The 22,771-nt window shown below is 46.3% G+C and overlaps 1 protein-coding gene across 1 annotated transcript in view; it reads right to left on the minus strand.

Moving 5' to 3' along the window:
* LOC115088476 (ALK tyrosine kinase receptor-like) overlaps window positions 1-13,670 on the minus strand; it is an 837,313-nt gene extending 823,643 nt beyond the window's left edge. Inside the window, exon 1 of the mRNA XM_029596749.1 lies at window positions 12,689-13,670. Within this exon, the coding sequence (XP_029452609.1) occupies window positions 12,689-13,520 (832 nt within the window). The 5' untranslated portion in view covers window positions 13,521-13,670. The remainder of the gene's footprint in view (window positions 1-12,688) is intronic.
* Window positions 13,671-22,771: the final 9,101 nt, after the last annotated feature.

A 22,771-nucleotide genomic window follows, 5' to 3' on the forward strand; every position in this document is an offset into this window, starting at 1 on the left:
ACTCCAAATACTTATACAGTGAAAGCATGACAACCTTGCTCATTTCCTCAGGATGAGATTTTTACAAAGTGCATCCGTGTAGTAAATTAACCTGTCTGAAAATTACCCTTCTCTGCCCCACTAAAACTACAAACGAGTTTCTACAGCGCATTAATTTTGTTGTTGCATTTTGCCCCTTACATCAAGAACAGCTTGAACGAAACAAGGCATAGAGTATGGACAAATGCAACAGTAATCGAAAAACTCCAGTCAGGATATGAAAACTATTCACTGGCACCTCATTCAAAGCCCAATAATCTGAAGGATCCCAAGCAGAAAAATCTGGGCGCAACAAGACAAAATTGTGTAGGAAACCCAAAAAGGCATTCCTGACACTAAACTCTGCTGAGGGAATCGAGTTACCATATTGGAATGCCATGGCGGGTTGAGTCGCATTCAATTTTCTAGCATCCAAGAAAGTACATAGTTGGTCAAAGGATACATATTTCACGTTAGCAAATATTAAGCATACACACACAGGGGTACCGTGAAAGCATTTCGGTGCCAAGAGATATGATAGAAAAAAAGAAAAGCTTTCCTACTCTTTTGTGCCAGTTCAGCAGGCACATTTTTTTACCTCACATAATTCCTCTTCAAAAGATTGCTATAAAGCACGCTTGGCGAAAAGTACCCATGCACTCAGCAAACATGTAGGGCTGCTTGATAATTCCCCCGCCCTGTAATGTCGTGCTGGACTAGCCAACAGCCTTGGCTCTTAATGTCACTGCAGGGCATGAGGTCCCCGCAGTGACATCACCGCGTTTCCAGGCATGGAGCTGAGTCCCTGTGCTGACACCATAAGCCCAGTCTTAGCCATCATAATATTTTATTACAAGCGCCTTTTGACACAATTTTTGCTTCAGAGCCACAAGGACTGATATAAGTGAAGCAGATGCCGTTTCCAGTGTCACAGCCTCTTATGGTAAGAACTCACAGGGTTTATTTATAGTGAACATTGCAACAAAAGAAATGCATGCTGGCCCCTATTTAAGATACTAATATATCAATAGCATTGTCAAAGTAAGAAGAAATTCATAGCGTAAATATGGAAATTGGCTGTTATGTATTTCCAGTCAAAGCTTCTGTAAGGAATGCAAAATATATTCTTAACTTACTTAGTTCCCTCTAGGGTTTTAAATACATTAACTGCTAATGGATAAACATTAATAAACTATCTGGACACTAGGGAGCAATTTGGGACAGAGCGGAGGGCTCATTGCTGAATGCAACTTGACTGCAAGCATTGGGGAGGGAGTGTGCAGAGTTGTGTGAAAGCTTTTAACTCGAAGGGAAAAATGATGTAAAAGGAAAAATTAACCACTTGTGAATATTCCTAAGAAATCCTAGTTTTCAACTCAGTTTCACAGATGCCTACTTTGAGGAGGTGATTTTCAAAGAGTTATGTAGGGGATGTGTGCATATAGGGGAAGATTTTCAAAGGGTTACGCACGTAACATATGCGCGTAACCCTTTAAAACCTACCCCTGTGCATGCCGAGCCTATTTTGCATAGGCTCAGCAGTGCGCACAAGCCCCGGAACGTGCATATGTCCCAGGGATATGAAAAGGGGCGGAGCCGGGGCGGGGCCGGGGTGGCAGTCTGAGGGTGGGCTGGGGGCAGGGCGGCGGTCTGGAGCAGTCCCGAGTCCTCCGGCACAGCGGCTGTGCCGGGGGATGGCGTGCCGGCAGCCGGCCGACACGCGCAAGTTACGCCTGCCTCGGGCAGGCGTAACTTTGACAACAAAGGTAGGGGGGTGATTTAGGTAGGGCTGGGGGGGTGGGTTAGATAAGGGAAGGGAGGGGAAGGTGGGGGGATTGAAAGGAAAGTTCCCTCCGAGGCCGCTCCGATTTCGGAGCGGCCTCGGAGGGAACGGGGAAAGCCATCAGGCCTCCCCTAGGGCTCGGCGCGTGCAAGGTTCACAAGTGTGCACCCCCCTTGCGCGTGCTGACCCCGGATTTTATAACGTGTGCGGCAGCGTGCGCATTTTATAAAATCAGGTGTACATTTGTTAGCGCCGGGTAGCGCGCGTAAAATTAAAAATTTGCCCCACAATTAATATATATGTGTTAAATAGCATGCATACACTAGAGATGTGAAGGCACAATAATTTCATTATGCTTCATGATTTGGTTCAGGGGAGAGATGGGTTTTTTTGGTTCTTTTAATGATTTTTTTTTTGGTTTGGTTCATTTTCCAAAAATAACCCGAATCAAAAACTGAATCAAAATGGGCCTCCTCAGGGCTTTCCATCCCCTCCCTCCTAAGCGCAGCTGGGGCTCTTCTGACCTGCCTCCCCTCCCCCCCCCCCCAACTCTGAAATATCTTAAAAGCCTGTTTCTTATGGTTACAAATGTTGCCTGGTAGTAGGGGCCTGTCAAAACTCTGTGGTGTTTAAGGGCATGGGCACCTGCAGCGTTGCAAGGGGATTGTGCCTATGTGGCTCACACTAGAGGAACACCAGTGAGGGATCATGATTTAGATGTCCTTGGATCTGGCTTCACCTCAGGTCAGGCAATAGAGAAGCAGGAGTAGTCCATTCATTGCACATACCCTGAAGGCTTGGCGCTATGTGTGAAGGTTTCTGGGAGTTCGGTGCACTGAATTATTTCCAATGGCTTGGTTGCAGAATTACCCAGTCTCACTTATACCTATTTTCCTAGATGAAGTAATGTGGTTGCCACCATAGTCCACACTTGAATGCACGGAAATAAAACAATTCAAGAACATAAGACATATGGGGGAAAATCTTTGCAGCTATTTACACGCATATATATATATAAATATATATAATCCAGATTTCTACATGAATGGCCTTTTAAAAATTGCCCAGGGGGAGAGGGTTTGTGCAATTTCACGTGTACATTTATTCACGCTTCAGAAAGCCGTTCCTAGGGGACGGAGTTGGTGTGGGGAAACCATTTAGGCACACACTTTTAATTTTCAAAAGTATGCACGGAAATCTTCATGCACGCACATTTACGCCTGTTCCTGAGCCGGCGTGAATGTCTGCATGTGCGTTGTCACTGCTTTAGCGCGCAACCAGGAACTTTTAAAGTGCACTTTTATGCAAATAAGTCTGCTTTGAAAATTTGTGCTAAACCCTACAGGCGCTTTCCGTACGCAGGTGGGTCACTGAGAAGAACACTCCCTGGGCTTGATTTTCAAAATGAATTATGCGCATAAAAACCGCCGGTTTGAACATCAACAGGAGCCCAGCGCATGTAAAAGTATTGCACAAAGTTAGTTGTGGTGCTTACTTTTATGCAGGCTACAAAGAGGCATTCCAGAGCAGGAAACGGGGGTAGGTAAACCGCTTACACATGTACCCTGGAATTTCCAAAGCATGTTCGTAAAACTAGGTGCACAGGGGTAAACGGGTACACGGGGATCGGCACTGGTTCCACCCACACCCGGGACTTTTCAAAGTGGACTGATGTACATTATTTTTGCTGTACAAATTCAGTCAAAAGTCTGCAAATACTTTGTACATGAAACCTTTAAGACCAGGCGGGCTGATGAAAATTATCACCTTGAAAGTTAAAATGATCAGATGCTTTAGAAATGACAAGAAAGGACTCAGAGACCTCGGTTTCTTAATTCACTACCACTCATACAATGTCACTGACTGTCTAATCATCCTAACACATCAACCCTCCCCTACCTTTCCCCTTCATACTATCATTGGAATGCACGTCAGAATTCACTTGTATTTTCTGGCAAAATGTCATCTTTTGCCCATTCTGTTTGGGACCTGAGGAAGGGGGTGTCAGTTTCCAAAAGCTAGTCAGGAAATATATTAGGTTAGGTCAATAAAAAGGTATCAACTTATATATTTTTTATTTCCATTCTTACTTTCAAGAAATAGAGATCTGGCTGGGACTGGGGCTCAGATATTTGATACAGATTGGCAAAGTATGCCGAGATCATTTGCTAAACTTCCAAGCCTCTGTTATGACCGTTGGTCGCAGACAGCTGCGACCGATTCAACTCATGACACGTGATGGTCTGCTCTCCTCTCCAGGTCAGCTCGCAGCTGGGGCCAGCCACTACAGCTGCACATCTCCGGGTTATCAAAGCTCCTCGTGGTAGCTGGGACACCACTACTACCCATGCCGACTCCGGGCCTTCCTAGGCACACATGCGCGCCACCGGGCCTCCCCTTGAAGGCCCAATGGCAGGAACCTCAGGAGCGTCTACGACTGAAGACATCACAAGGTTGGGATTCTTAAGGACCTCCTTCACCCCTTGCTAGTTGACTTGGCAACGAGTTCCTTCACCTAGTGCTTGCTCCTGTCTCCTCGGCCCCGTGGTTCCTGCATCAGATCTGCCTGCGGCTCTGGACTCTAGTTCAGGTACCCGCTCCTCGTGGGTCTGCTCATGCTCCAGTTGGAGACCCTATCTCTAGGCTTCCCCGCTCCTTGGGTTAGCTCCTGCGCCTTCCAGAGACTCTGCCTGCCGGCTTCCCTGCTTCTCAGGGTTGCTCCTCAGACCACATTCCTACCATGGAGATTGCACTCCATGCTTCCCCGCTCCTCGAGGTAGTGCCTACATTCTACATAAGTGACTGTACTCCATGCTTCCCCGCTCCTCGAGGTAGTGCCTACATTCTACATAAGTGACTGTACTCCATGCTTCCCCGCTCCTTGGGGCCGTGCCTACATTCTACATAAGTGACTGTACTCCATGCTTCCCCGCTCCTCGAGGTAGTGCCTACATTCTACATAAGTGACTGTACTCCATGCTTCCCCGCTCCTCGAGGTAGTGCCTACATTCTACATAAGTGACTGTACTCCATGCTTCCCCGCTCCTCGGGGTAGTGCCTACATTCTACATAAGTGACTGTACTCCATGCTTCCCCGCTCCTTGGGGCCGTGCCTACATTCTACATAAGTGACTGTACTCCATGCTTCCCCGCTCCTCGAGGTAGTGCCTACATTCTACATAAGTGACTGTACTCCATGCTTCCCCGCTCCTTGGGGCCGTGCCTACATTCTACATAAGTGACTGTACTCCGTGCTTCCCCGCTCCTCGGGGTAGTGCCTACATTCTACATAAGTGACTGTACTCCATGCTTCCCCGCTCCTTGAGGTAGTGCCTACATTCTACATAAGTGACTGTACTCCATGCTTCCCCGCTCCTTGAGGTAGTGCCTACATTCTACATAAGTGACTGTACTCCATGCTTCCCCGCTCCTCGGGGTAGTGCCTACATTCTACATAAGTGACTGTACTCCATGCTTCCCCGCTCCTCGGGGTAGTGCCTACATTCTACATAAGTGACTGTACTCCATGCTTCCCCACTCCTCGGGGTAGTGCCTACATTCTACATAAGTGACTGTACTCCATGCTTCCCCGCTCCTCGGGGTAGTGCCTACATTCTACATAAGTGACTGTACTCCATGCTTCCCCGCTCCTTGGGGCCGTGCCTCGTTTCTCTACCAGAGATTCCATCACGCACAGCCCCGCTCCTTGGGGTGGCTTACATCTCTGCTTCGGAGATTCGACTCGGGCTTCCCCACTCCTTGGGTCAGCCTACATCATCACACCAGAGCCTCATTCATTACGCTGTCCGAACCCTCGGGACCGTCTCTGCTGTATGCCTCCTACAGTTCCTGCCTCACACTCCCCGCTCCTCGGAGCCAGCCTAGTGCTCCCCTGTCAGATGCTCCTGCTCTGGTACTTGCATCTCCAGTCCTGCCTGAGTACTGTGGGTTCCCTCCGAACTGTGTCTCTTACCCCACTCCTCGGGACACTTCACAGTATCCTCTCTACATGCTCCTGCGATCACGAGGCTGTGATGCAGGACGCCCTATGTCTCTGCCACTACTACCAGACCTCCTGCTACTGCTGGCCTCGCCTCTCGACGGTGAGGATCTGTGGGGCTACTATCCACAGGTGGTATCAACCCTCACCTCGGGCCAAGGGTCCATGAAACCCATGAATCCTAACAGCCTCTGTCTAGGTTTTACAGAAGTCTGATGATATCCAAATATAAAGATTCAACCTCTGAACATCTAATACAGAAATGGAATGAATATCTAGGGCTTGAAGCAAATGAGGAAGACTGGGTGCATTTATGGAAAAGACCACACAAAATCTCAATCTGCAGCAAAAGAATAAAACTGTTTATTAGGCTTCTCCAATGCACATATGTGCTTCCTATCTATTTTGCAAAATTTTGATCTACAGTGAGCCCCTAGTGTTGGGGAGAGTTGGGTACCTAGGTGCATGTCTAGTGGACTTGCAACACTGTCCAGTTTCACTGGAGATATGTGAAGTAGGAGATCTGAAATAGTAAAGACTCTCACAGTCTGTCTATGTTTGCTGGGAACAATAAGGATCTCCACACACCCCTGGCCATGCACACTATATACACTGCTAGATTCTCCATAGCACTTACCTGGAAAGAATCTCCCAGTGTTAGTCACTGGATAAAAAAAAACAAAACACCTGTCTCATATTGTTTCTATAGAGAGAATTCATATGCCTCCAAGGGTAAATCTGAGGAATATAATAACATTTGGAACCCTTACTGGAAGATACACTGACTCAGGTGTTGGGTAGACTCTCAAAGCTGAGTTTTTCCAGGCTGATCTCTACTTTAACTTTCCTAGTTGCCGCTGATTACAAGATTAATTCTACAACTTCTTTTTAGGACTCGATATTCAGCACCCCTTAGCCAGTTAAGGTCTGACTTATCCAGCCTAGTGGCAGTGCCTGAATATCCAGCTATGTTCAGCAGCCACTACTGAAGCAGAGAAGCCATTTATCTGGCTAAAAGGTGAATTTGAAAAGCGATATGCATGCGAAAAACCCAAGAGCTAAAACACGCATGGATCACTTATCTGCGGCCACCTGATTTTATAAGCCAACCACATACACACACAAGTGCTGATGTGCGAATATCTCACATTGGCGGGGGGGGAAAGGAGTGGAATGTGAGTGAGGCAAGGGCATTCGAGGGTGGAGCCAAGAGATATGCGCCTACGCATGTTCGCACATGGGCGAGTCTCCAGGTCCATTTCAGTGCAACTGTACTTCGGCTACAGCTGAGGTATAAGTCAGAATAAAATGATATCTAGCCACATATGAACAGATTGAGGGGTCTGGGTTGACTGGGGAGAGTGCAAAGAACCAGGGGTGTCTTGTGGACCTAGCTGTAGACTGAGAAAAATGGTGGCTGAACTGGTGAAAATAGTCATGTCCTAAACACGTGCATCTAGAAAGCCCACATTTCCCTGTTGGGTGTGTAAAGGCTTAAAACAGGGAACACACATACATGCACCCGGTCTATTTTATAACATGTGCACGCACTTGCATGCAGGATATAAATTTGCAGTGCATTTGGCCGTGCACCTGTTTTAAAGTTACTGTCCCTGTATTTAATGAGCTGGCTGGGATGAGGAAATAACAGGGAGGAACTATTTATCCAGCTAATGTCAAGCCTGATTCATCAAGGTATTTTCCTATAGACACAGAACGGGAGAAAAGTCTTAGTGAATCAAGCAGTTAGCTGGATAAGTAGTGATGCTGAGAGAGAGAGAGAGAGACTCTGTAGAAGCTCACAAATAAGTTAACTGTTTATACCACTGTAAGAGGGGCCACTAGTAACTCGGGGTGAGCTTTGTGGGGTGGGGTGGAGTAGATTCTGAGGGGCAATTTTACATGCACATCAAATCACATTAAATCTTCAAGGATGGTAACTGTGCTGTTTATATGTATGACTGTGCATGTTAAACTTCCCCCGAAAACCCAACTCACCCCTCACCCCACAAACCTCACCCCGAGTTCATAATGCCCCCTCTTACAGTGGTATAAAAAGTTCAAAAATCAGTGGCCCTCTACAGAGGTTCTCTCTCTCTCTCCTTCCTCCCCTCTCCCCTCCTGAAACAGGATTTGCAGTAAATCCCGTTTTGGCTGTAACGCACAGCTATCACAGGCATAACGCTGAGGAAAAAAAGCGTAGTTATTTCCAGAGTTAAATCCCACAATAGTGTATGATATGTTATCGCACACATTAACCAACCCTTATTTCCATTTACTCTGCCCAAACTCCTCCCACTTGAATAACATTTTCAAATCTGCATATGCATTTCACAATGCGGTATTTATCATATGCATTAGGGCCCTAAAGCCTGTGATAACACCCTAACACATTTTGATAAATGACTCGCTAAGTTAGCCAAATATGTTAGGCCTGCCATACAGAAAGTCTAAAAGTTAGCTAAATAAATGTATCCAGCTAATGGAAAATCATTTGTTTTGCTCACCTTTGGGAAAGGATAAAGCTAGCTTCATTGTACCAGAGGAAAGTAAGAATGTGTTGTGACTGACACTACAGGCATTAGAAAAAGACTTTGTCACAGTGCTTTCTTTCTCGTGAATTGTACAGGGTGAAAAAACTAAGCCACCAGCCTTAATTCTTATGATTTTACTGGATGGCTATTTGCTAGGGGAAACGTGGGGGGGGGGGCAGGGGGCAAAGGGGGGGGCAGGCCTGAGAAAGCCCACAGCCTTCGCACCACGGCGGTGCAATTTCGGCGGCTGCAGTATGCCGGCTGCCGGCTTTTGCACCGAATAGCACCACCGTGAAAGGTGGTGCTATTTTGTGTGCTACTGCCGACGATAATGTTAGTAACATTATCGCCGGCGGCAAAGCCACCTCTGACTCCGCCCCTCCCCACCCCAATCTAATTTGCATGCTATTGCATGCGGAAAGGGCCTTTTCGTGTGCGATAGAGGCTTATCGCACGTGATATGGCCGTATCGCATGGGATAAGCCTTTGGAAAATAAGCCCCTTAATTTGACTCAGTTTATGACTTACATAATATACACCAACAGAAAACAACTTTATCAATTAACCTCTCTAACATATTCCTTTAGCAGGTTAATGCACAAAGTAGTAACATTTACACTTTGAGAGTGTGGGGGAGGAGGGCTTATAAATTACAAATCAAACTTTTTTCTCTCATTTTCATTTTCAAAGTTTCATTTTTTTAAAAAGCCAGAATAGTCTTGAAGACCTCTTCATGTGATTGCATTTTAATAATGTCACAAACAGGTGTTTGTTTATTTTCCTACAAAAGTGAAAGAATCCTAATCAGTGATCAGTGAAGCAGAATGGCACTTCCTGAAGACAGCACAGAAAACAAGTTAGGCTCCACCTGGTATCAAATTAATTCTTTTAAAAATGTCCCTGGTGTTTTAAGACTGTCTGGCTCAAAGCACTGGAGAAAAGAGCTTTTATGGCTCTGAAAGCAACTGTAAAATAATATGTAAGTGCAGCATGTGAAATTTCCAGTTGCCAGCTCCGCAACCGAAAACTCAGAATTGGCAAGTGACTTTGTCGGGACTGGCAGCACAACAGCACTCCAGCGTGAACACACTTTAGGGGAAAGGAGGCAAAAAAAAAGCAAATTCTTTCAAGTGTTGCTGTGCCCACCTCCTCCCACTGCCTACGGATTATGAGTGCAAGCATTCACAACCAAGAGGCTGCAACCTACTGCACTGGAATGCCGGCACAGGGTAGCCCCAATAGCGTGAAAGAAAAGGGGAGAGTGCAGGAAATTTAGCACATAATATTGTTACAAGCAGGGGAAAAAAACATTTTCAAATAAATAAATAAGAGGAGGAGAAGCGGAAACAGCAAGGGAGAGAAAGAGAGAGAGAGAGAGAGAGAGAAGAAATATTCTAGGGTGCTGCCATATTGTAAGGAAGAGCTGATGCTCAGTGTAGGGGAGCTAAGAAGAGGAGCACAAGTAGTTCTGAGGTATGGAAGGAAAGTTATGGAAGGGAAGGGGGGAGAAGAGGGAGATATGGTGAGAAGAGAGTCAAGAAAGAGGGTCCAAAAATCTAGGAAGGAAATGAAGTAGGCATTAGGCAATGTCTTCCAAGTCACATGACAGTAGGCTCCACCAAAAAGGTGGGTTTCCTTTTACCTTCACTTTACCTTCGTGGTGACACCTAATCATATGAAAGGTACCTTGAAACCTAAATATTATTACAAGTGCCTCTTCCTCCTGGCCCCCTTCTCCCCCTCCCTCAAGGGGACTGATGTAATAAGCTGTGGTACACCTGCTATGGGTTTTGCCATGCAAAGGAGACAATTCATGGGCGATGAAGAAAGCTGCACTGGCATTAGTGTGGGTTTTTTTAAAGCAGGTATTTTAGTGCCTGGCTCAGGGCAAGAGTAAAGTGTAAGCGCTTGTCTGGAAGTTGAAAAATTAAGTGGCAGAAACCAGAAGAAAAGTTGGAGAGGGAACAGGCACATGTCAGAAATGCTGAATGCTCTTGCAGCCCCTTCCAAATCTCTGCTGCATTTCTCCTGCTCACCGGCATCCACTATTATAGCTCCCACGTGGTTGGTGATGGATCATGAAGGGGTTAGACATTGCTCTGCCCACCTTCAATCCCACTCCCAGACCACTAACTCACTATTGTCTCAAAGGTTTTCAACCAATAATCAGTCATAGGTCACCACATTAATGCATGTTTACTGCATAGGGCCTTCAGCGCATGTTGTAGCACACATATCTGCGCCAATATTTGTTTTGCATTAATTTTCTGTGTGTATATTATTTGCAAGCTGTCCCCTTATTGCATCTCGTGGAGGTGCCTACTTTTGCCACGCTTGCTAAAAAAACAAATGTGCTAAAAATAGTGCAGATTTCACCACAGATCTTATGGTAAACAAAAGTGAAATAGATCAAAAGTCCTTTAAATTCTTTATTGTGATAAAAGCAAATTGCCCAATGATTGCCCGACTCTGGCAGAGTTTCGCCCATGTAAAATGGGCTGCTTCAGGGGCTGTATGAGCAATGTATTGATCAAAAATTGCCATTCCAGAATATAGTTGATAATAGTCATCTATTGGGTTCCCATTCTTGATTTTAATGAGGTTGAATACTCTTTTGTATTCGGGTTCCTGTCATATACATCATTCTAGTTGAGCGACCGCTGGATTCTCCTATGTTGCATATATGTCAGTCCCAAGGTGAGCACGTCTGGTGAGTTCAAATGTTTTTGGGGCTACTGCAGCTGGATCTGAAATTCCATATCCTGATCTACATGAAATACTGGTCTAATAAAAAGTATGACTAATCCAACTTATGACTAATCTAAAGTGTTCTTATGGACCCACAGGGCAAAAAGCATTCCCAAATAATAATAACAACTGTGAGTTGGAAAGTCTAACATTATCTATGACAGCAATATAATAGTGTGCTGCCCCTACCATTTTATAGGGGATAAAAACACTGCAATTTCAGTTGAGGTCTTCTGTAAGGTTCCCAAAGCTTACATACTGAAACAAAACCCAAGCTGATCTAATAACAGGTATCCTGGGCTTTTAAAAAATAAGTAAGGCTCTTTGATAGCCACAAATGTTTGCTACTATCACTGCTGCAATGATTCAAAGTTGGAATCTAAAATTAAAAATAGATATGACAATAAAGGGTTATACACTCCCAGATGGTTTCTAAAGTTAAAGTTACTTGCTGCTTTATGGATACTGCTGTTTACAAGACATTTCCTACTGCAGTCTGTCTTCCAAATTGTTTTAATGTTTGTATGTTATTCTTGCTTTCTAAATTTAAAAGAAAATGTTTAAAATCATCCAGTATGTTGTATTATCTTGTGTACCAATACCTGTATCTTAATAAATGTAGTTTTGTAGGGACTTATTTCCCAGCTGGACTGTGTCTATATCAGCAAAACTGCTCTTACCTAGAAAACCTACCACATGCCCTGTGTGTCACGTTTTGCTGTTCTCTTAGAAGATGTGTCCTATACAGCTATAGGCAGATTGGATGTAAGATATGAAATAGCTTATTTTCTACCAAAGCTTAACACAGATTTGAATATTTAAGTCATATGTTAACCAGGATCGTATCAACCCAGTGGTGCGGTAACAGTCCATAACCCAAGAATGAGAACCACAACTGTGATCTAATGATTTATTCCTGATTTGGATGGGGAGCCCTTCTTTGGTACCAGTGAACCCCCATGGATGCAAGAAAATCTGGGAGAATGTCATTTATTTTCTAAATCAGTGTTCCAACAGAGTTACTGAATAGGCTGGTACAGTTTGTAGCCAAACCACCAATAAGATGTGCCGCGAGCAGGATCCAATGCTAGGAGACCACAGGCAAAGGAAACATAAAGGACCTAACTCAAGCCTATGTATGAAGCAGGCTCTAATCAACCTGGGACTTTTTTTACTTATCAGTCCACTGTTTTATAAGACTTCTTTAATGCCCGAATACAAGAAGGTTGGTGTTCTAAGCTGGTTCTTTCATAAGTGACTTTGCTAACAAAAAGTGGCTTTCATTGACTGAAAAGTTAAATACCTAATGATTTTTTTTTACTAGTTCTTATGTTTTCCGTTAGAAAATACCACATTTTCTTTAAACTACTATACCGAAACTTGCCAAACCGTACAACTATACTGGAGCCGGATGCAAATGAGGAAACCACTGCACAGACGTAGCTATATCATAAAAGGGAGAAAATATACAGATCAGATACAGGAACAGGTCCTGACCCGGGCTACCCATTCCATTTCTTTCACGGATGTGGGGCCCCCACCAGACCGGAATAAAAGAGAAAGACAAAACAAGGAAAGGGAGGGGGAAAAAAAGCAGCTGCTCACCCTTCTTCTCAGAGAGGCGAAAGATCAGGCGAGGATCTGATGCCCTGATGGCGGCAGCCAAACCTTCCTCCTTTCCCGGGAGAGAAAGCGTCCGGCGGGGCATGAGCCGGATCCGGAGCCTCCCTTGGCCGGAGCGCAGCCACCAGCCGAAGAGGTCGCTCAGATCGAAGTCCAGCAGCTCTCCCGGCCCCCGGGCGACACAGCCCTCCCGTACCGTGTCCTCGCCCACCTCCAGCACCAGCTGCCGGGACCTGCGCAGGCTGCCGCCGGGCGAGCCTCCGCTCAGCACCCGGGACGGCGCCGGCCGCCTCTTCAGCACCTCGGACAGCGCCCGGCGCTCCCCCGGCTCCGGGCGGCTCTTCAGCACCTCGGACAGCGCCCGGCGCTCCCCCGGCTCCGGGCGGCTCTTCAGCACCTCGGACAGCGCCCGGCGCTCCCCCGGCTCCGGGCGGCTCTTCAGCACCTCGGACAGCGCCCGGCGCTCCCCCGGCTCCGGGCGGCTCTTCAGCACCTCGGACAGCGCCCGGCGCTCCCCCGGCTCCGGGCGGCTCTTCAGCACCTCGGACAGCGCCAGGGCGCCCAGCAGGGGCTCGCAGGACAGCGCCAGGTGACAGCCGCTCCGGCCCTCCGGGTCCCCCAGCAGGTGCAGCACGGAGCCGCGCAGAGCGGAGGGCACGGAGAAGTCCACGGCCAGGTTCTTCCTCTTCAGCCGGGCGGAGCCGGGCTTCCTGGGCCAGGGGGAGGAGGCGGAGCCGGGGGTCCCCGGCAGGGTCTGCGAGCTGAGGAGCAGGAGCGCCGCCAGGGGCGAGAGCAAGGTGGCGGGGGACCTCATCGTCCGAGCAGGCTGAGATGGACCCGGGACCCGAGCACCCCGCAATAGCGAGTCAGTCCGCGACTGCAAAGTCTCCGCCCGGCCACCGCTGCGCGGGGGATGCCACGAGACTGTCCTCCTCCCCCAAGTTTTGCTTTCCCGTCTGGCGCCGGCAGGGAATTCCTCTCGCAGACCCCCCCCCCCCCACTTTCTCTGTCGTCTCTCTTTCTCAGTTGCATCAACTTTTCCAACCTTCGATGTGACCGAAAAGAGCGAGGGGAAGTGGCGGGCAGTGCCGGGTCTGCTGCCCCCTTTCCTCTCCCGCCGGCGAGCTCTGAAATAGTCGTCCCCCCCCCCCCGGAGCTGCGGGCGCGCGAAAGGTCAGAGCGAAAAACAAAAACAAAAACAAATCAGAAAACCAAAGTGCTGCCTTCACTGGTTGGGTCCCGCTCCCATGCAGGGCGCTTCCCCTTCCCCGGGAAGAGAGGCAGTTAAGGGTAGCGAGAGCGACGAAGCGGAGCAGCGTCCCGGGATGGCTCTCCCCCCCTCTGCTCCGTCTGGGGTCAAGAAGCTAATAAGCGCTGGGAGGGGCGGGCGGACTCCCTGCAGCACCTCCCCTTACCGGGGTTGCCCGCTGCCAGCTCTCCTCGCTCCTGCTCGCTTTTAAAGAGGTTCCGTGGAATGCTGCTAGGGAGGGGGGGGGAGGGGGGAGAGGGGGCGGGGGAGGGACGGGCTCGCACTTTTCCCTAAACGCCTGCGGGCAGGGAGAGCCGAGGCGGGCCGGGCTCCCGTCGTCCCCGCCCCTGCCCCCTCCCACCCCGGGGTGTCCGCGCGCTGGCTCAGCCGCAGGAGAGGGGAACGCCGGAGACCCGCGAGACCAGCGCCTGCCAGCCAATCAGCGTCTTGCAAGAAAAAGAGGGGCGGAGACTGTAGACCTTCATTCAGAAAAAAAAAAAAAAAAGAGCAAATCCTGCGCCGCCTCGTCGGGCAGCTGCTGCTGCTGCTCTGCTGCTCCTGATCACACAACGAGTGAGCGCGGATCGCAGGCGCTATTTGTCTGTTTTTAAATGACAGAATCCGTGTACTGGGGTTTGAGTTTCCATCTTTCATTCCGCCTAACTAGGCGGTAGGGACGGATTAGCCGTGAAAGAGATCTTAAGAACGAACACAAGTCCGTGCATGAATTCTTAACTCCAAAGGGATGAGACCACACCGCAGGAGAGCTATGGACCACGGAAAGAGCTTTCATATTCGATTTCGGATTAAAAAAAAATATCTGAAACCTACTTTCTTGCAAACTAAACTAAGCAAGGCTGACGTTGGCCAGCTAGCTGCGCACAGCAAGCGGTTCAGGAGTTGCGGCGGGGAAGGGAATTAAGAGCAGAACAGAGACAATGCTTAGGAATTAATCGTGGTTTTGAACGTGATGACCCAGAAGCGGGGGGAAAAAACAACAACAAAACAACCCTAAAACTTTTCCTTCAGACACATGACAGGATGATATGCAAGCTCAAAAAAAGCAAAACATATATACTGCAAAAGCCGATGAACATCGCGTGATTTTAATAAACAACGCTACATTAAACTAATTATTTCGTGCAAGCCTGAGCTGGGCCCTGTCAGCCTGCAGCTTCCTTGCTCGAACTGCAGTGCAGCGCCTGCCAGAAGCAGTGGGGGTCGCTTTCCGCAGATCACGATTTATCGTAGCACGATGACATATTGGGTGGCCAGAAGAACACCATCGAAAATGCTCTCTTTATTTTGTAACAGGCTGCCTGTCCTGATCTCAAAACTGCCCATGGAAAAGCCAAATCCAGTTTAGAACAATATCGTGCGGTGCGTGCTCAGCGGTTTTCAGTATCCCTACTTCCCCACTTCTTCCTAAACGAAGAATAAAACAAACAAACAATTGCAGTCGGGTTTAAACAGGTAAAAGTAAACTTAAAGCTGCAGTGCAACATTTTTTAGATAAGTCAGTAATCAGTTAAAACAAAAAATATCATTCAGAATTGATCCTCCGTTTTTACCTTTATTTTGATTCATTCTTGAGGTGGCGCTGGAACTTATTAAAAAAAAACGACTTCGCCCCATTTTGTATCTATGAAAAACATAAAAGTTATTGAATAAGACCCATTGTTTAGATATGTTGCGAGGACTCCTTCTTAGACACTCCCATTATTACCAATCTAAATATATCCGGGAGCTGCTCTGCTGGTTTATATCAGAGCCCCGACACCAACACATGCAAGGCATGAACTTAGGGAGGAAGGGTTTTGAAAACATAACATCTGGCCATAATAAAAGGTGCTCAACTTTTATGTTAAAATAGGACATAAATCTAAAAAAAACACGGGAGTAACATTAAAAAAGGAAGCAAGAAACAAAGAATGTGAGGACTCTTACTGTTTTACGTCACTGACTCAATAATAAGAGTCCTATGAACAAGGAAATTTCTTCTGTACTGCAGTTACTGCAAAAAAAACAAAAAACAATCTTCAGTAAATAGGGCCATAAAGATTTTTTTTTATCAAAAAGTAGTAAAAGTCCTTAAAGTGGAAAAAGCATTGTCATTTCCACTGAAAAATGAGAATTTAAATCAGGACAATTATATTACTTTACTGTATGTCATTAATCTGTTGGGCTTTATTTTCAGCTGTCCTAATTCTGTTTTGTGCCACTGTCTAGTCCTCCAGCAGATGGTATATGAAAATTAAAGTGCTCACCTCAATTTGTTTTTTAATAGAACAGGGGTACTAGACAATTCCAGTCAGCTAGTGCTGCAAGTTGATGGGGTTTTCAGGATATCTACATTGAAAATGCATTTGCATGCAGTGAAGGCAAGGCATCTAAATACATCTCATGCATATTCAGTGTGGCTGTCTTGAAAACCTGACCAACATGTGGCAATCAAGGACTGGAGTTGCCTAGCCCTATAAAAGAGCAATTTGAATACCCCCAAAAGGGCCACATTTGAGTACCCCCCCCCAAAAAAAAACACCTATAAACTTTAATAATAATAACATTTGGTAAAATATGCCTTTTAGTAGGACTATATTTTATTAATAGATTCAAATATTGTTCAGGTAAATAACAGCTGAGATGTCGTTATGTTGGAAAAATGCACAGTAAGCATTTCCCATACATGTTCACATTCCTTTCCATTTAGGTAAGTAGCCAATAACATGTAGAGGCAGCATCAAGTGAGAGTCAAGTCAAGTAATGCATTAAACCAAACAAAAAATTCAGAAATTACAACTTGCTAAAATGGACAGAACTTGCAGTGCTACATTAACATTTTCACAGGAAGTCTTTTGCTTTTCAAGTGGGAGCAAACAACCAACAATTAGAGCTCCATCATGGAAATAAAACTGTAATTGAAGAGGGAGGGAGTCCCAATCATTACACAACAGTGACATCTAGTGCCACTGGTGGCAGTCTAGGCAAGCTAGGTTGTTAATCACCTTTGGGCTTGCAACTTTTATTCATTTCAACAGCTAAGCAACATTGCTATGACTCTTTAAAAGCCTACATTTAGGCAATTGTTCTTCCTGGGCATCAAAATTATTCCTATCCCTCTGGTGCTTGTTCTCTCAGTCACAGTGTTGAAGTTTCTGCTAGCTAGCTATTTAAACAACTAGGATAGGCTACCATGCGCTGCCTCAATTTTTCGCAAATATATTTCATGCATACTCATTTTGGATATTCTGAAAACCCAACTGGCCAGGTGGTCCTCAAGAAGCAGGCTGAGAATCACTCGGCTAGTCTGCCCAAAACCTGCACATTCACAATATTCCTGCTCCTCTGTTACATGTTCATTGGGGGACGACTATCCTGCACTAAAATAACTTGTGAGCCCAAACTCTGATATGAAGCCTGGATCCCTCTGTACAGGTCAATTCAGCTGTGAGTGAAGGTAAGTGCTACTTGCTAGAATTCACCTGATTTCTGCTACATAATGTTAGGCTATGGAGTGGGTGGAAATAGAGATCCCTGCTGTACAAAGAAAGCTACAGAGGGGATCTCCCCTACAAATATTTACTTTGCCTACTCCATTTAATATCTTACCAGCCAACACTGGGCATGCTGGACTAACAATGTAATGGGATTACGGTTTTTATCCCTGGCAAGACCTGTCATTGCCATTTTGCCTGGTACTAAAGGCAGACTCACGAGTCTTTTATTTCCTGGATCACCACCTGGAACCCTTTTTTAAAAATTGGCATTACATTGACCAGCCTCCAGTCTTCAGGTACTATGGCTGTGTTTAGTGATAGATTACAGATTAGAGATGTGAATCGTGTGCCAGATCGTCTTAATAATCAGATTCGGCTGGGGGGGGGGGGGGGGAAATCTGATCGTTAAGATATGTGAATTGGAATCGTTTCCGATTCCAATTCACATCGCTAATTTTATTTTTAGGGAGGCCCGTGCCGCTAAAAAAAACCAACCCACCCGACCCTTTAAATCGACCCCCCCAAAACCTTTTAAAATTACCTGGTGGTCCAGGGGGGCCTCGGGGGGCCTCGGGGAGAGATCCAGGGGGGGCCTCGGGAAGAGATTTCCTGTTCCCAGGCATCAGCTGTTCTAAAAAAAAAAAATGGCGCCGATGCCCCTTTGCCCTTACCATGTGACAGGGTATCCGTGCCATTGGCCGGCCCCTGTCACATGGTAGGAGCACTGGATGGCCGGCGTCATCTTTAAAGATGGCGCCGGCCACCTTTACTCATCAGCCCCTAGTATAATAGCCCGTAGTATAATAGGGGCTGATGAGTAAAGGTGGCCGGCGGCACCAGCCATCCAGTGCTCCTACCATGTGACAGGGGCCGGCCAATGGCACGGATACCCTGTCACATGGTAAGGGCAAAGGGGCATTGGCGCCATTTTTTTTTTTTAGAACAGCTGATGCCTGGGAACGGGAAATCTCTTCCCGAGGCCCCCCTGGATCTCTCCTCTCCCCGAGACCCCCCTGGATCTCTCCCCGAGGCCCCCCTGGACCACCAGGTAATTTTAAAAGGTTTGGGGGGTCAGGAGGGGGGGTCGATTTAAAGGGTCGGGTGGGTTGTTTTTTTTATCGGACCATTGGCGCCATTTTAATTAGTGGCAGCCAAAATGGCGCCGATGGCCCGAGAGCGGGAGATCGTGCCGGGACACCCCCCCCCCCACTGGACCACCAGGTAACTTAACATTTTGAGGGGGTTCGGGAGGGTGGGGGAGGGTAAGGAATTAGTTTTAAAGGGTCGGGGTGGGTTTAGGGGTTGTTTTGGTGTGCCGGTTTTCCCGCCCTCCCCCAAATAATTCCCGCGCCCTATTTAACGATACAATACAAATGCCCCTGACTATAAATCGGGGGCACTTGTATTGTATCGTGCACACTTACGATTTAGAACGATTTTAAAATTATCTGACGATAATTTTAATCGTTCAAAAACAATTCACATCCCTATTACAGATTACTAGTAGCAGGTCTTCCTCTCCCTGTACCTCGCTACCCGACTATAACTGGATAATAAGCAGGATGGTATGAAGCAGGATGTGTTTTGTAAGCTTTTGTACACAGCAAACAATATCAATATGCTCAGAATATGTATTTTCACTCAAGGCAGAGTAATCAAAGCAAATAAAGGAAGGAATAGTCTAGACAGTCATGTCTAAAAATGGAAAGCCATAAACTCGTTATGTACTGTCTTACAAGGTCAGTAAAAGTGAGGATCAGGCATCTTAAAATTCAAGAAAGGAGTGATTTATTAGACATCTTTTCTTTTTTTAAATGCCAGCTGCTTACAAGCCAGTCACTTGTCCGCTCTTCTCTTCCCACTAAGACACAGAAAGAAATTGATGGCTCATAGGTATCCACTGTGTATATGAATTACACAAAATGCTCAATATTTAGCAAGATGAAAAACAATGAATAACTGAAGTCCTAAATAAAGTAAATTACAAATATCTACATGGAGCTGCAGGTTATGCAAAGGAAGAAAGGCATCCCAACAGAGAGGTTCCAATAAAAGCAAACATAGTCCATGAGCCTATATGTAAATAATCACTTGAGCTAAAGATTTCCAAATTATCCCTGTCAACTGAAAAGCAGGTTATTAATACAGACAAAAAACACACTTTGAAATGTCTGTATGCCAATTCCAGAAGTCTAAGAAGTATGATGGAAGAGTTAGAGTATACAGCAGTGAATGATGAGATTGACATAATTGGCATCTGAGAGTCCTGGTGGAAGGAGGATAACCAATAAGACAGTGCTATATCAGGGTACAAATTATATCACAATGATAGGGAGGATCAACTTGGTGGGGGTGTGGCACTTTATGTCCAGGAGGGCATAGAGTCCAACAGAATAAAGATCATACAAGAAACTAAATGCTCAGTAGAATCTATTTGGGTAGAAATCCCATGTGTGTTGGCTAAGAGTATAGTGATAGGAGTACACTACCGTCCACCTGGACAAAATGGTCAGACAGATGAAGAAATGCTAAGAGAAATCAGGGAAGCTAACCAATTTGGCAGTGCAGTAATAATGTGAGATTTTATTACCCCAATATTGACTGGGTAAATGTAACATCAGGACTTGCTTGTTATGGTCTCGGGCCATGCCCCTGTCCCTCCACCTACCTCGGGGCCGGTCTGGGCCACAGGAACTTCTCTTCAGCATCTAGGCCCGACCTGGCTCCTGCCGCAGCTCTTCCTTCGCGAGAGAAACGCTGCCGATCCAACGCGCTTTGCCCCGCCCCCTAGGCGCGCGCGTGCGCAGGGGCTCAAACTTTTAAAGGGGCCAGCGCAGGAAAAGGGAGGACAGCCCTTGGATGACGTCAGACGCTGCAGAGTATTTAAACCCTGCAGCTTGGCCTAAACCTCGCCTTGCAACGAGGTTCACTCTTGTTAAGAGTTACTAGTTGCTGCATCAGGATCCCTGTTCATCTCTTCGGCCTCTGTCTTCTGGTTTGTGACTCTGGCTCTGTTCCTAGACTTCCGATTCAGCTTCCGTCCTTGACTTCATCTTTGGCTTCTGACTCCTGGTTTCCAACCTTGGTTCATCCATTGACCTCTGGCTTCAGCCTCCATCCTTGGCTTTGTCTTCGGCTTCTGACTCCTGGCTTCCGACTTTGGCTTGTCCACTGACTTCTGACTTCAGCTTCCGCCCTTGACTGGACTTCGGCTTCTGGCTTCTCTTCATTCTCAGGCATCCAGCTCTTCGCCCACCAGAGGGCCTCACCTAAGTTCCAGAGGCTTGGGTCCTCACGGGCTCCTCCTGGAGGGACCGTTGGCTTCCAAGGGTGAAGTCTTCATTGATCTCCTGGTGCCGGCTGCTTCCCGGGCATGTTTCCTCAGGTCCTCGGTCGCAGAGGATCTCGCCTAAGTCCCAGCGGCTCAAGTTCTCATGGGCTCCTCCCGGGGGGATCACGAGCTTCCAAGGGTGAAGTCTTCCAAGACCTTCTCCTCAGCACCGTCTCCCAGCACCGTCTCCCAGCTGCGACATCCACTGTGAATTCCCTGTGGATTCCCACTGTGGATTCCCACAGTGCATCACCATCCGTCTCAGCCGACCCAAGGGTCCACACTTCTAACATTGCTAGAGACAAAGTTCCTGGATGTAATAAATGGCTGCTTCATGGAACAATTGGTACAGGAACCAACAAGAAAGGGAGCTATTTTAGATTTAATTCTTAGTGGAACGCAGGATTTGGTGACAGAGATAACAGTGGTGGGGCCACTTGGCAATAGTGATCATAACATGATCATATTTGAACTAATAACTGGAATGGGGACAATTAGTAAATCTACAGCTCTAACACTAAATTTTCAAAAGGGAAACTTTGATAAAATAAGGAAAATAGTTAGAACAAAAATTGAAAGGTGCAGCTGCTAAAGTTAAAAGTGTTCAACAGACATGGATATTGTTTAAAAATACAATCTTAGACGCACAATCTAGATATATTCCATGCATTAAGAAAGGTGGCAGGAAGGCAAAATGAATTTGGCATGGTTAAAAGGAGAGGCAAAGAGGCTATTTTAGCCAAAAAAAATCCTTCAAAAATTGAAAGAAGGATCCATCTGAAGAAAGTAGGAAAAAGCATAAGCATAAGCATCTACTTGTTCAAGACCTCTCTTGATCTTAAAGACCTCATCCGTCTCTTCTCCAAGCTGAAAAGTCCTAACCTCTTTAGTCTTTCCTCATAGGGGAGCTGTTCCATTCCCCTTATCATTTTGGTCACCCTTCTCTGTACCTTCTCCATCACAACTACCAATATATCTTTTATGAGATGCAGTGATCAGAATTGTACACAGTATTCAAGGTGCAGTCTCACCATGAAGCGATACAGAGGCATTATGACATTTTCCGTTTTATTCACCATTCCCTTTCTAATAATTCCCAACATTCTGTTTGCTTTTTTGACTGTCGTAGCACACTGAGCCGACGATTTCAATGTGTTATCCACACATTGATTGTTATCTAGCCTATTAATTTGTACCTGCCTAAAATACAGCCATAGATCCTAACTGATTTCTGGTCCCCTTCCACCCTTGTCAAGCCACTGTTTCCCTTGATATCTATTACAAGCATACTTGAATTCTATCACTGTTTTGGCTTCTTCTACCTCTGTTACAAGTCTTTTCTACCCAGTTAGTGACATCCCTTTTAACCTTCCTTCAGCTTCATATGATGACTCCTTCTCCTTTAGTAATCTCATTCTATGGAAAATATTGCCTTCTGGCACATATTCAAATGATCATATTTATATCTCATCTTTTCCTTCTTTCTTCTAGACAGTATATTTGTGACTCTCCATATAACGGCTATTGTACAGGTCATACCTAATTTTATGACTCTCTTTTGAAATGTCTCCACCTTCTTAATGTCCTTTTGTGGATGTGATTTCCAGAAGTAGACACACTACTCAAGGTGGCAGTCTCACCAGAGATCTCTACAGAGTTAAAAGTAGATTTTAAAAGCGTTGCTCATGCAAAAATGGCCACATATGCATGTATGTGGGCTATGCGTGAGCAACATGAATTTAAAGAGGCCGCGAAGTACACATACACATACCTGTGCACGCATCAAGAAGAAGGGAGCAGAAAATTGGCAGGGTATAGGTGTTCTGGGACAAGACTAATTTTGTAAAAGACGACCATGGCACGCATCCATGTGTTATCCGTGTAACTTTACTGCTGACCTAATGAGGAGCAAGTCTGGAGATCTTGGGTTTTAGGGCTTTCAGCACAGCGTGAGGATTCATGGTTAAGTGGGGGGCTTACAGGATGAA

Source organism: Rhinatrema bivittatum, chromosome 3, assembly GCF_901001135.1.
Source record: "Rhinatrema bivittatum chromosome 3, aRhiBiv1.1, whole genome shotgun sequence".
In the NCBI taxonomy this organism is placed as follows: domain Eukaryota; kingdom Metazoa; phylum Chordata; class Amphibia; order Gymnophiona; family Rhinatrematidae; genus Rhinatrema; species Rhinatrema bivittatum.